The sequence below is a fragment of the Entelurus aequoreus genome, linkage group LG21, assembly GCF_033978785.1.
Source record: "Entelurus aequoreus isolate RoL-2023_Sb linkage group LG21, RoL_Eaeq_v1.1, whole genome shotgun sequence".
NCBI lineage: Eukaryota > Metazoa > Chordata > Actinopteri > Syngnathiformes > Syngnathidae > Entelurus > Entelurus aequoreus.
In genome coordinates, this window is record NC_084751.1 from 31987430 (window position 1) to 32002540 (window position 15111).

The following is a 15111-nucleotide window of genomic DNA, read 5'->3' on the forward strand; positions in this document are numbered from 1 at the left end:
ATGGAAAATACACAGAGTAGAAGAGCTTTTAAGTTTGGTGATGGACAAGTTGTTCATTCCATAAAAAAAGTAAAAGTCCCAGCAAAAATAGGACAAACCAGGTGCCACATAGAGACTGAGGTGGTCTCAGTGAACATTCCTTTACTACTAAGTAAAACGTCACTTAAGAAGGCAAAAGCAGTGCTTGACATTGAGAATGATAAAGCCACAATGTTTCAGAAACCAGTGCCTCTCGAGATTACATCCTCAGGACACTACTGTGTAAACATAGTGGACAGAGATTGCACAGCCACCTGTGAGAATGAACCCCAAACTGATGAAGTTCTGGCCATAAGAGATGGCATGAGTAAAGATGAAAAACACAAAGTATTGGTGAAACTTCACAAGCAGTTTGGACATGCCTCAGTTGATAAACTCAAAAAAATTACTAATTAGTGCTGGAAGTAATGATGATGAGAGTGTTACTATTCTGAATGACATCGTAAGCAGCTGTGAAACATGTCTCAAGTACAACAAGCCCAAACCAAAGCCATCAGTTGGTCTACCAATGGCTTCAACATACAATGAAACTGTGGCATTAGATCTACACTAGCTAGAACCAAATGTGACATGATTGATCACTTCACCGGGTTCAGTGCTGGTAGCATTGTTACAACAAAAAAATCCAGTGAAATTGTGAGGCACTTTATTCATTCCTGGGTGAGTGTTCATGGAGCCCCATCTAAGATTTTTAGTGACAATGGAGGTGAATTCAATAACGAGGAAATGAGGGACATGGCTGAGAACTTTAATATTGAAGTGAAAACCACTGCTGCCTACAGTCCATGGAGTAATGGATTGATGGAAAGACATAACCAGACCCTTACAGAGATCCTGTTAAAAGTGAAGAAAAGCAGTGTTTGTGACTGTAAAACAGCCCTAGATTGGGCCTTGATGGCAAAGAATACAATGCACAATGTGCATGGATTTAGTCCATACCAGCTGGTGTTTCGACAAAACCCGAACCTATCTTCTGTGCTGGTTGATAAACCGCCTGCCCTGGAGGGCACTACCATGAGTAAATGGGTAGGACAGCACATTTCAGCATTACATGAAGCAAGGACAGCGTTTACTGAGGCAGAGTGCTCGGAGAGAATCAGGAGAGCTCTGCGCACACAGCTTCGCAGCACAGATGAATACTACGAAACTGGAGATAAAGTGTACTACAAAAGAATGGACTGCAATGAATGGAAAGGCCCTGGGGTGGTAATTGGACGAGACGGGGTGGTAATATTTGTTAGACATGGAGGCTCATATGTCCGGGTGCATCACTGTAGACTGCGCAAGGCCACAGATCACTACACTGACACGTCTCGTAACAGCCAAGAAAGCCAGACAGAACTTAATGCAGAAGAATGTGGCATTGAACATGTTGAAGATCTTGGTCTCCCTTCCCGCCCCAGATCCCTTTTCTTCGCAAGGAATATTAGTCATTCTTCATCTAAATGGGAATACAGTATAAGAACATCCTAGTAAGTGATGCAATATTAAATGTTATTATAAAAGTGCCTGATACTACATTACATATATACTTACATAATGTATATAAAATCTCAATGGAGGTGTTTGGAAGTTTTTAACGGCTTTGTAAACGGAATTGTGCAGCTTCAATAGGCTCCATTGTAAGCAATCTTTTGATCGTATTTATTTAATATAATGAATGGGAAAAAAATGTAACATCCATTGTCATGTCTCATAATGATTGTGAATGATAGGCACAATTTCAAAAAAAAAGTGCACTTCCCCTTTAAAAAAGCTAACAGCCAATCATCATCCGGTGCTGTTTGTACTCTGCTTAAATTATACTAAAAATATAAATTATGACTTTTTTGTTTGTTTACGTTTGTTTCACCATAATCGCAACATCACCATGACGTTATTGTAAGCCATATTATATTTTGAGTTACCCTGAGAGTCCCAGCCCTCGTTCTCACAGTAGTGACATAAACAACATATATTGCAGACATCTACAGTATCTTACATGCTTTACCCCATAAGAATCCAATGCTCAACATGCTAGCACTGATGTCGCAGACAGCAGAGCAGCGCAAACACATGTTTATTAAAGACCAATTCAGTTGGTTTGTCACTGTTGAATTTAATTCACAAGATCCTGCCTTTTTCCATGTGTTCTTTTTTTCAGATAATCCAGTGTGTGACACGAGTGACAGTGACACAGAGGACATCGCTGAGATGAAAATTGATGAGTGGCTAATCTTTCAAATGGACAATGAGGTGAAAATACAACTGTGATGTTTCAGTTTTCTTCCATCATTGACAACACGTCATATAACACATCAAACTTGTATAACTTGGAGGAAACTGCACACCCCCAATCACACCTACAATATAGACAATTTACACTATACAATGTACATGACATATTTCTATTACATTACACATGAACGATTAAGTATCTATAGAAAACCCACAAACGCGTGGGGAGAACATGTACATCCTGTGTAATAAAGTTGTCATTTAATTTATGCGATTTCTCTTTTCACAAGTACCGTATTTTCCGGGCTATAAGTCGCTCCGGAGTATAAGTCGCACCGGCCGAAAATGCATAATAAAGAAGGAAAAAAACATATATAAGTAGCACTGGAGTATAAGTCGCATTTTTTGGGGAAATTTATTTGATAAAACCCAACACCAAGAATAGACATTTGAAAGGCAATTTAAAATAAATAAAGAATAGTGAACAACAGGCTGAATAAGTGTACGTTATATGACGCATAAATAACCAACTGAGAACGTGCATGGTATGTTAACGTAACATATTATGGTAAGAGTCATTCAAATAACTATTAACATATAGAACATGCTATACGTTTACCAAACAATCTGTCACTCCTAATCGCTAAATCCGATTAAATCTTATACGTCTAGTCTCTTACGTGAATGAGCTACATAATATTATTGGATATTTTACGGTAATGTGTTAATCATTTCACACATAAGTCACTCCTGAGTATAAGTCGCACCCCCGGCCAAACTATGAAAAAAAACTGCGACTTATAGTCTGAAAAATACGGTAATCGATGGCGGCCACAGCTTTACACAATAGAAAAATAATCACAACAACTAGAATAATACTAGAAATCGTCCAAAAAGTCAGAGAAAAATTGCAGTAAAATAGAAGTGATCATGGCACCCAGAACCACAGACATGCTTACCACATACTCTAACATGGTGTCCCTACATCGTTACATCATTACTATTATTTAGTAGTTACCATACTGTACCTAATCCGAAGTATTTAATGTGCAGATAGTTCTAAAGGAGCAACACAAAGTTCATTGCACTTTTATCAGACTTTGTGCAATAGCTGCATTTCAACCAAAGGTTTTTGATACTTTTTAGTGTTTTGAATAAGTCTTCGAATCGTATAGAAAATTGCAATGAATAAACACTTTCCCCTCGTTCTCAGCATACAAAATATTTGAAGAGAGATTGCATTGCTGGTTTTGCTGTCACTATGAATAGGAGTACTATGACCCCTTTATTTAGTTGTTTATAAGTTACTTACAAAAGGGATACTGTATTTTTCTATGAATCACTTGCTTCATTGCAAAATGTTGAATGTCTTATGAATGCAGTGAGTTCTTGCAGGTTGCATAATCTGACTTTGAAATATATTGTCAGTGGTCAGGTCGTGTGTTTGACTTGAGGCACAAGTGGCATCATCTGTTCATCAAGAGAATTGGTGGCCTTTCCAAATCCTGGTCTCAGCAAGATGAGATGATCATTCAAACCCTGGTTTCTGTAAGTGACATTTATATTTTTGCTGTAGTTTATTTAGGATTTAATTAATTTCACATTAACTGTAACATAAATATTGTACCCTTGCAACACAATAAATTTCACATATACTGTAACAGAAATATTGTACCCTTGCGACACAAGGTGTAGCAGTGGACAACTGTACTGAAAATGGTCAAAAGTAGGGTTTATGACTGTCCTAATAAACAGTAAAATACGCTTTTGTTGCAAACCACACCTGTGGCAAACGTCCACTAGTAACACAGAAATTATACAAAACCAAAAACACCATAAAAAATGCAAAAGAAAAATCCTATGCTTTGACCTCTGCTACTCTTTGTGGGTTTGTTGATGACTGCAGCCCAATGCGCGATGCACACTGCCTGTCACAGACGTGACAACTGTAGACCTGACCTGATGGAGCAGGTGCAGACATGGCCACCTTTCTACTCTATCTTTTCGCCAAATGGTGTTTTCGTCTGTTCTCCTCTGCCGCTTCTACTCCTTGAGGGCATAGTCCACGCCAGGAAGAGCGGTCCGAAGAGGCAGCTTCCAAGGCAGTGGGTGTATGCTGCACTCCTCTAGGAAGATATTGAGCTGGTCTTTTAGCCTCTTCTTCTGGCCCCCCAGCCTCTTCCTAACTGCGACTCTGCCCACCTTCAAATCTAAACTCAAAACACACCGTTTCCGGTCCGCCTACTCCGTCTAACTCACCAAATACCCTTGCCCTATTTTTATTCTATTGTGTTGTTTATTTATATGCCTTGGTTTTATTGTATGTTTTATTGTTATAAAGCGACCTTGAGTTTCCTGAAAGGCACTATGAAATTAAATGTATTATTATTATTATTATTATTATATGGTGAGTAAGTAGCAGATACCTGCTCACTGAAGTTATTTAAAGTGACGAAGGAGATGCGCTAACTCCAGCATCACTTCTTTGCTGTGAGGAGCTGTTTTCCGATGGCAAGAGAAAAAATCCAGGACGACCAGCAGCTTCACACCGCTGCAGGAGGCTCTAGGGGGCTGCCGGAACTCCAGTCATACGGAGGACCGCCTAAGGTGCACCTCCCAGGACCTGCTTTTCTCTCAGGGTGTGCTCCCCTAGCCTTTGCCATCCTAGACTTACCCACAAGGCAGGGGGACAGTGGTTGGTCAATGCCAGGGCGTGTCCACTCCATGTGTGCCTGTGCATTAGACCTCTGGGGACCACTGCTGCTCCGAGACCCTTTGCAGTTTAGCCTGGTACCGCAAAGTACACAGTTACCGTGTGTGGCAGAGAGGAGGCACTGCAGGTGGCTTTGGTTGTGGAAAGGCTGTGTGCCGGCAGAAGGAGGCTTACTCTGCTCCTCCTTTTTGCCCTCTCATAGGAGGGCTAGCCGACGGCAGTAGCGACTGCACTGACGCATCACGTCGCCCAATATATGGTCAAAAGTGGGGTTTATGCGCTATTGTTGCAAACGACACCTGCGGCAAACATCCACTAATAACACAGAATAGATACAAAACCAAATATACCATAAAACAAATGCAAAAGAAAAATCCTATGAATGCCAAAAACACACACAAATCTACAAAACACCTCAATTGGAGAAATTCTGCAAGTTCACAGATTAAAATTGAAGTTAACCAAGGTGCCAAGCCTACAGGGTAACAACTTAGATACATGAGATGAGATGATGCCCAGAAAACAGTTGGCAGAATGAAAATGTATATTTGTCATAGTTTTTGCCTGTAAAACTTTGTTTGTCTACTATACTGTAAAATATTACATCTTAAGTCATATTTAATTTAGATTATATGATGTAATTGTTCAACTGAATGCAGGAGTAGTATTATTATTTAGTTTGATTATGAGCATAATGTACACAAGGGTACTGTGTTTACAAACTTGAACGTGACGTCTGCAGGTGCTGGCAGCAGAGGAGAAGAAAGCAGGCTTACAGCAGACCACAGGGATAGGCCAACGTCCTCGCCCCCTGTTTACAGAAGAGGGTATCCCGAACTCTGTCAAGAACTCTAGAGACAGCCCAAAATTTCCTTGCATTGCTGATGACAGGTATAACCTAACACCTGCATGTCACTCAAATGTTTAGTGGTGTGGAAATACCCTCATTCTTCTTATCAGGAAGTGATGAGAGTATATTGTGAACATATTGGAAAAACTTCAATAAGTATACTGTGTACACTGTGTACTTTTTCTCGAGTGTGTTAATGTCACGTTCGTAAAGAGAAAACTTTATACATTGGTACTTCAACATATGAGTACTTTACCTTACAAGTAATTTGCGATACAAGCTGTCTCTCAGCTTTTTGTCATGCTTTAAGTTGCAAGCATACCTTAAGTTTTGAGCATTTTCATCGCCCGCTGAAGTAATATTTGTAACAGATTTGTGGCGTTTGAGCAATAAAAAGTTAATATATTACACCTTGTTCCCGAGGTTTTACACAAGAAACAAGTTTTGATTACAAAGTGTGAGATCAATATCTTGCCCTCCAACTATCGGAACTAAGAAAGTTAGTGCAAAGTCGAGGAAGCGGCTGACCAAATCAGAGGAACAAACCATTAGAAATATAACTTACCTGTTAGCAGCCTACCCGGCAAGTCAAGCCCCGCTGTAGCGTTAGTCTGCATCACACAAGATGCCGCCAGTGTCTGCAGAAAGCCACACACATCCAATCAACTTTTATCCACAAAAAAGAAGCTGCTGATGCTGTGTTCGAAGTGTTTTAGTTTGTTCTGTCAAGTCCTGATACAACAAATAGGATAATCAATAATTACCTTAGGTACACAGACATACATATCACTTGTTGTTAAAGCTGACCTCTCCAGTCCGTCACTCAATTATGTCCGTATGGAACTATTTTTACACCAAGGGATATGGTTTTGCCAGATGTCACGAGAAAAAAAAACATGAAACCATATGGAGAGAGAAAGCCAAAAGACACTGCATTAGTCCGGTCCTCAAAGTAAATTATTTCGTAAAACTACAGTAGATGTTTGTAGTACATGCTATTGTAATGTTTTGAAATTATGGTGTTTTGGGAAGGCCAATCTCGGATTACATTTATTTAATTTCATTTCAATGGGTGGGGCAGTTTGTTGACATGGTCTTCCTCTATTTGTGCTATGTTATATTTCAATTATTGTGTAATCCCCACAGAAATAGCATGTTTTTAAAGGCCTACTGAAACCCACTACTACCGACCACGCAGTCTGATAGTTTATATATCAATGATGAAATCTTAACATTGCAACACATGCCAATACGGCCGGGTTAACTTATAAAGTGCAATTTTAAATTTCCCGCTAAACTTCCGGTTGAAAACTCCTTTGGATATGACGTATGCGCGTGACGTAGCCAGTAGAACAGAGGTATGGCTCCCCCATTGAGGCCAATACAAAAAGCTCTGTTTTCATTTCATAATTCCACAGTATTCTGGACATCTGTGTTGGTGAATCTTTTGCAATTTGTTTAATGAACAATGGAGATTGCAAAGAATAAAGTTGTAGGTGGGATCGGTGTATTAGCGGCTGGCTGTAGCAACACAACAAGGAGGACTTACTTGGATAGCAGACGCGCTAGCCGATGTTAGCCGCCAACCGCATCTGTGATCGGGTGAAGTCCTTCGTAGCGGCGTCGATCGCTGGAACGCAGGTGAGCACGGGTGTTGATGAGCAGATGAGGGCTGGCTGGCGTAGGTGGAGCGCTAATGTTTTTATCATAGCTCTGTGAGGTCCGGTTGCTAAGTTGCTAAGTTAGCTTCAGCCTCGTTAGCAACAGCATTGTTAAGATTTGCCAGGCTGAGAATTATTAACCGTGTAGTTGCATGTCCATGGTTTAATAGTATTGTTGATCTTCTGTCCATCCTTCCTGCCAGGGATTTATCTGCATTTGAGCCATATGCTATCACGTTAGCTCAGTAGCTAAAGAGCTTCGCCGATGTATTGTCGTGGAGATAAAAGTCACTGAGAATGTCCATTTCGCGTTCTCGACTCTCATTTTCAAGAGGATATAGTATCCGAGGTGGTTTAAAATACAAATCCGTGATCCACAATAGAAAAAGGAGAGAGTGTGGAATCCAATGAGCCAGCTTGTACCTAAGTTACGGTCAGCGAAAAAAGATATGTCTTTCACTGCATTCTAGTCCGTCACTCTAACGTTCCTCATCCACGAATCTTTCATCCTCGCTCAAATTAATGGGGTAATCGTCGCTTTCTCTGTCCGAATCGCTCTAGCTGCGTTGAAAACAATAGGAAAATATGAGGAGGTGAACAACTGACTACGTCACGCTACTTCCAGTAGGGGCAAGGCTTTTTTTTATCAGAGACCAAAAGTTGCGAACTTTATCGTCGTTGTTCTATACTAAATCCTTTCAGAAAAAATATGGCAATATCGCGAAATGATCAAGTATGACACACAGAATGGATCTGCTATCCCCGTTTAAGTAAAAAAAATTCATTTCAGTAGGCCTTTAAGAATATAACGGACACGTACAGTGCATCCGGAAAGTATTCTCAGTGCTTCACTTTTTCCACATTTTATGTTACAGCCTTATTCCAAAATGGAATATATTCATTTTTGCTGTTACAATTCTACAGACAATCTCCCGTAATTTCAATGTAAAAAGTTTTTTTTTTTTCAATTTTGCAAATGTTAAAAAAAAAAAATTACATGTGTTCACAGCCTTTGCTGAATACTTTGTGGATGCACCTTTGGCAGAAATTACTGCCTCAAGTCTGTTTGAATGAGATGCCACAAGCTTGACACACCTATCTTTGGGCAGTTTCGCCCATTCCTTTTTGCATCACCTCTCAAACACCATCAGGTTGGATGGGAAGCATTGGTTTTCATCCAGGATGTCTCTGTACATTGTTGCATTCATCTTAGTTTAGTCAGGGAGGTGACCAAGAACCCGATGGTGACTCTTTTAGAGCTACAGCATTACTATGTGGAGAGAGGAGAACCTTCCAGAATGACAACCATCTCTGCAGCGATTCACCAATCAGGCCTGTATGGTAGAGTGGCCAGACGGAAGCCATTTCTTTGTAAAACGTTTGCCAAAATGCACCTGAAAGACTCTCTGACCATGAGAAAAAAATGCTGTGATCCGATGAGACAAAGATTGAAATCTTTGGCGTGAAAGACAGCCATCATGTTTGGAGAAAACCAGGCACCGCTCATCAGGCCAATATGCAATCCATACAGTGAAACATGGTGGTGGCAGCATCATGCGGTGGGGATGGTTTTCAGCAGCAAAAACTGGGAGATAGTCAGGATAGAGTGAAAGATGAATGCAGCAATGTACAGAGACATCCTGGATGAAAACCATTGCTTCCCATCCAACCTGATGGAGCTTGAGAGGTGCTGCAATGAGGAATGGGCGAAACTGCCCAAAAATAGGTGTGCCAAGCTTGTGGCATTGCATTTAAAAATACTTGAGGCTGTAATTACTGCCAAAGGTGCTTCAAAAAAGTATTGAGCAAATGTCTTCTTTTTTTTTTCTTCTTTTTTTAATTTGCAAAAAATGTTTAAAAAAATATTTATATTGTTGTTATGGTTGGAACATAACAAAATGTGTAAGATATCAATTCTTTCCGAAGGCACCGTAGAATGTTTTCTTACTTTCTTAGTTATAAAAACAGCCAATATAGGTCACTCCCGAAACTTTTTGACCCGACTGTCGTATTTTTTTTAAAATTCTGACGTGGATCCAGATAAAACTTACTAAATGTTAGCTTTTTCGCAAAGAGACAAGACCATTAGGACATAACAAAGAAGTATGGGTTGAAATAATTTGCCTTTTGCTGAATTTTTACTTTAGATGTAACGATAAAAGGTATTAATTATAAACCGCAAAGTAAAACTCCAGATGGTTAGTATTACAGTTTAAATTAAAAATAATCGCAAAACCGCGTTTGATAACCAGACTTGGATAAACTCATGGACCAGCTATCGCTGGCTCACTAGCTAGATAAGATAAACATATTTAAACACTCAAATATAAAACAAAATGGATCTTAAGATGGCTGAACAATATTTAATGTTTCTTCTTTCAAGAAAGTTAATTGTGTGGTTGTTTTATAAATGTTTCTTTTTAAATAAAACTTGGTTAAAAGTTGGTGTGAAGAAATGTACTTTTTTGAGCACATTTAACAAAACAGTTGTAATAATAATAATAACAGTGACAATTTTGGTCACATTCGTGAAATGAATATTTCACTTCGTAACATTCCTATTTTCTACAAACATTTGCACTTTGGAATAATATTTATGAAAAGCAATAGAATGTGATATAGACCACTACATCACTGAAGGGCACATTGTAGTATCTATCTAACAGAGCTGTATTGCTAATTTGGTTGTATGTTTTAGTACTGTGCAAATCTTTCTTCTAGTAAGCTGATAAAAAATGTAATGTGTGCATTTTGTTAGTTGTTGTGGTATAATACTGGTTAATACTGCCATACTTTTATTTTACAGTGAACAGGAAGTGAGTGTGTGCATGATTTAATGCTGTGTAATTAGACAGTAGTTATGTTGCTGTTTAGTGATAATGATGAAATTAACAATACAGCACATGTCAATATAAACTTAACATGTTTTAAAGAAATTATATATTTGGCTCTCACCTTTTATGTCAACAAAAGCAGTTGGCCATGTAAGTTCATGTCAACTCGGGGCAGTATAGCTCGGTTGGTAGAGTGGCCGTGCCAGCAACTTGAGGGTTGCCGGTTCGATCCCCGCTTCCGCCATCCTAGTCACTGCTGTTGTGTCCTTGGGCAAGACACTTTACCCACCTGCTCCCAGTGCCACCCACTCTGGTTTAAATGTAACTTAGATATTGGGTTTCACTATGTAAAGCGCTTTGAGTCACTAGAGAAAAGCGCTATATAAATATAATTCACTTCACTTCAACTTAAGCGGGCCGGAGCTGCTCCACATAGATGGGTTGTAGACTTAAACGTGTTATACTGTACAGATTGTTTTGGATAATCGTTATTTTCACAACCAGTGTTGTATTTTCCCACATTCTCTTCATTGCAGCAGAACACCAGATGTGTCAGGCTTGTGTCAAAAGAAACCACCTGGCATAGAGAACACATCAATGGCCATAAATCAGGAACTTCCCTGTTCCAGCAAGTCCTCTTTTTCCGTGAGTCATTCTGATAACCCATAATGCTCCTTTTCCAGATCCAAACATATGATTCATTGCTTCAATTAAAAAGCTAATACTTGGTAACTGAAATGTATTCCATAAGAATCCAAAATGCATGTGCCTTTCATACAGTATGTTGTTTCTTTTGCCAGTATTGTTCACACCCCGTCATGCCTCAGCCGGCCTTTACGTCAGTGTGTTACTTCATCATGAAAAGCAACACTATGAGAAACATAGACATCTCCCAGCAGAAAGGCATCTGGTCCACCGTACCAAGCAATGAGACTAACCTCACCAAGGCCCTCCAAGACAATGAAGTCATTCTCATTTTTTCTGTTCAAGGCTCTGGACACTTCCAGGTACATTTGTCTTTGTCTAGTGTTGACTCTGTGTACTTTATAACTGTGTTGTATGTTTTCCAGGGCTACGCTCGCATGTCATCGACTGTCAGGCATACAAATAGTCAAGATTGGGGGTTCATGGGATTAGGAGGAGTTTTCAATGTGGAGTGGATCTGCAAGAAAAGTCTACCTTTCCGGAGCACCCAACACATCACCAACTCGCTGACGGACAACAAGAAGGTCCAGATTAGCAGAGATGGTCAGGTGAGTTTGAAAAAGAGTATCCAATATAATTCTTTAGACAGCAGATTAATGAGTAAATTAACAATTATTGATACATCACATGACCCATAATTGTTTTTACTACAAAAGTGTGCACACTCATGAACATGAACACCATACTGACTTGGGGCCTTAAATTATTTTTTGAAGCGTTCTTTTCCCGGGGTGGAATGATAATACAAAGTAAGAAGGAAATTATATTTTTCATATATCGCTAGTGACTCAAAGCGCTTTTACATAGTGAAACCCAATATCTAAGTTACATTTAAACCAGTGTGGGTGGCACTGGGAGCAGGTGGGTAAAGTGTCTTGCCCAAGGACACAACGGCAGTGACTAGGATGGCGGAAGCGGGGATCGAACCTGGAACCCTCAAGTTGCTGGACGGCCACTCTACCAACCGAGCTGTACCGGCCCTAGTACAGTATACGTGTGTGTTACATTCAAATGCTTGCACCTAATTCTTGTTTTTAAAAATTATAGAAAAGTGTGTATGCTATAAAATTCAGTGTTTCCAATGCCATTATATTATGAGGGAACCCTGCCCACCCCTCAAGTTTCTTTTATATTATTATTTTAGGGATACCTTTTATATACAGCAGGGATGGCAAACATGCAGCCCCAATAAATTCAATCCAGCTCACGAGATGAGTTTGCTAAGTGTAAATTTGAGCTGCATTTTTAAATCAAAGAAACTGCTGTTTTAAATGTGTCCACTGGATGTCACAATAGCAATTATGTTAGGCAAGCAAATAGTTATAACAGGGCAAGAGGTATACCAAACAAGATGTCCACGGTAAAGCGGGGCTGCGACTCCTTCCCCTCCAACCAACATAAAACAAACAGGAGTAACCCCACTTAAAATTCTGCATGAGACACTGCACATTGATATCGTTCTGTAAAAATGATTGTCTTCAGTGAAAATTTAAAGAAAGTGAACAGTGGAAATGACCAAAGAGGTCGTTGATACCTAGAAGCGTTTTTTTATGCTTTATTTTGTTTTTTGTTCAAACCTAGATGGGCTGTGACTTAAAGGGGGACTGCACTTTTTGGGGGAATTTTTCCTATCATTCACAATCATTATGAAAGACATGACAGATGGATTTTTTGAAAGCATTCTAAATATTAAATAAACGTAAATAAAAGTCGGCTTACCAGGGAGCCAATGGGAGCTCCACTATTTTGCCCTTAAAATCTGATAAAGAACCATTCAAAAAGCGCCAACAATACTCAATTTACATGTCGTGATTTGAATATTAACCAAGCATTAGTGATATTGTTATTATGAGCGCTAACACAGACAAACTATTTATAGTTTATTACAGTCACCACCGCTGTGCAAGTGCCTGTGAGCACAACGCACCGTTTGTTTTGGTTTGTGCCGCCGCAGCCCAAAGCTGTTAAGCTACCATTCCACCCTACAAAAAGAAGAGTTCAATAAATAATAATAAGGCTATAATGAATATGAAAGTGCACTTGGCTTCCGATTTTCAGTTTAAATGTTGTTATATTTTTGCAGGAATTAGACACCAAGGCAGGCAGACAACTGCTGTCACTTTGGGAGAGAAACAGCAGCAGTCAACGGTAAACACTTCAAAACCATCATTGGAACACTCTTTGCACTATTACTACCACTTTTACTATCACTTTTACAATCACTGTTTGTCTTTTGTGAAACATTTTAAGGCAATTTGCTTCCATGGTGTATACTAAAAGTGTCTCATGTGCATTGTACCTTCAACTGGTTTTGTGACTCATTGGAATGTTCAACACATTGTTTATTTTCTCTTTTCGGTTGATTTTTCCAGTATTTCACTAAGTATGCATTCTGTATATGCTAAATTGGCTTGTTTGTAACTGTACATGTTCTTAATAATAGTGGCAATGTTGTACATTAGATTCCAATGTGTTGTTTGATACAGTACATGTTGATTTTATAGCCATGTTTTTGACCATACCTATACAATGTGATGACATTTGTTATTCACATTATGTTGAACCAAAGAATGTAACATTTGTGTTATAAAATGCATTTATAAGTTCACAATACTGTGAGTTCTTCTTGAGTATAGTAAAGGTAGTCCGACTGCTACATCTGATCTGCCTCATCTGCTTTTGTTTTGCAGCTCATGAATGCTACGATATACAGCAGGGGTGTCAAACGTACGGCCCGAGGGCCAGATCAGGCCCGCGAACAGGTTTTATCCGGCCCGCGGGATGAGTTTGCTAAGTATAAAAATTAACCTGAAAATTTTAAAGGAAAGAAACAGCTGTTCTAAATTCGTCCATTGGATGTCGCAATAGCAATTATTTGTATCTTTGTAGATGATGCTACGTATGTACAAAATAAACCACATGATGTTAGTACATCAGTCGAGGAAAACGATCAAACTAAATAAATAACATACTGTAATTTATTTGGATAGATTGAAAATTAACACCAATGAGTTGACTGATGAACATTATCACATAATTTATTCAGAAAGTATAAATAATGACAAATAAAGATAAAACACTATTAACCGCAACATGTAAGAGTAAAAAAATAAATAAAAATTATGATTTGTACATTTTCAGAATGTGCCTGTTCTATTTTTAAACAAAGATCTGAAGTTGTCTTTATTTCTAAGTTATCTTATCGTGCCGTGATTTTACCACTTGGCCCACTTGGGAGTAGATTTTTCTCTGTTTGGCCCCCATCTAAAATGAGTTTGACACCCCTGATATATGTACTGTTTATTTATTAAAGAAAGTACCGGTAAATATAAGAGTCATCTTTGTCAGAGTTGTCTGGCAGGATGCTACTCACTCAGAAGGATTACATCAGAGTCAAGCCTATAGAGGTACACATTATCCCCAGTAAATGACAACATTGGACAGGGAATGATGTCTCGTTTCACAATCAGTCCTCTCCTCAGATGAACTCCTTTATGGAATTTGTGACTGGAGGCACTAACGTGAACATTAACAAAGAGGAGCTTGTACAAACCCCGTTTCCATATGAGTTGGGAAATTGTGTTAGATGTAAATATAAACGGAATACAATGATTTGCTAATCCTTTTCAACCCATATTCAATTGAATGCACTACAAAGACAAGATATTTGATGTTCAAACTCATAAACTTTTTTTTTTTTTTGCAAATAATAATTAACTTAGAATTTCATGGCTGCAACACATGCCAAAGTAGTTGGGAAAGGGCATGTTCACCACTGTGTTACATGGCCTTTCCTTTTAACAACACTCAGTAAACGTTTGGGAACTGAGGAGACACATTTTTTAAGCTTCTCAGGTGGAATTCTTTCCCATTCTTGCTTAAGTTGTTCAACAGTCCGGGGGTCTCCGTTGTGGTATTTTAGGCTTCATAATGTGCCACACATTTTCAATGGGAGACAGGTCTGGACAACAGGCAGGCCAGTCTAGTACCCGCACTCTTTTACTATGAAGCCACGTTGATGTAACACATGACTTGGCATTGTCTTGCTGAAATAAGCTGGGCGTCCATGGTAACGTTGCTTGGATGGCAACA

The 15111-nt window shown here is 39.1% G+C and overlaps 1 protein-coding gene across 3 annotated transcripts in view; it reads left to right on the forward strand.

Moving 5' to 3' along the window:
• ythdc2 (YTH domain containing 2) overlaps positions 1-13679 on the forward strand; it is a 63606-nt gene extending 49927 nt beyond the window's left edge. For 2 of the 3 annotated variants that reach the window (XM_062031484.1, XM_062031485.1), the window contains exons 26-32: positions 2183-2274; positions 3685-3804; positions 5712-5860; positions 10851-10959; positions 11115-11321; positions 11385-11567; positions 13103-13674. In XM_062031484.1, the coding sequence (XP_061887468.1) occupies positions 2183-2274; positions 3685-3804; positions 5712-5860; positions 10851-10959; positions 11115-11321; positions 11385-11567; positions 13103-13171 (929 nt within the window). In that variant the 3' untranslated portion in view covers positions 13172-13674. Of the gene's footprint in view, positions 1-2182; positions 2275-3684; positions 3805-5711; positions 5861-10850; positions 10960-11114; positions 11322-11384; positions 11568-13102 lie in introns of all 3 variants that reach the window. The other variant, XM_062031486.1, reaches the window with a different exon arrangement.
• Positions 13680-15111: the final 1432 nt, after the last annotated feature.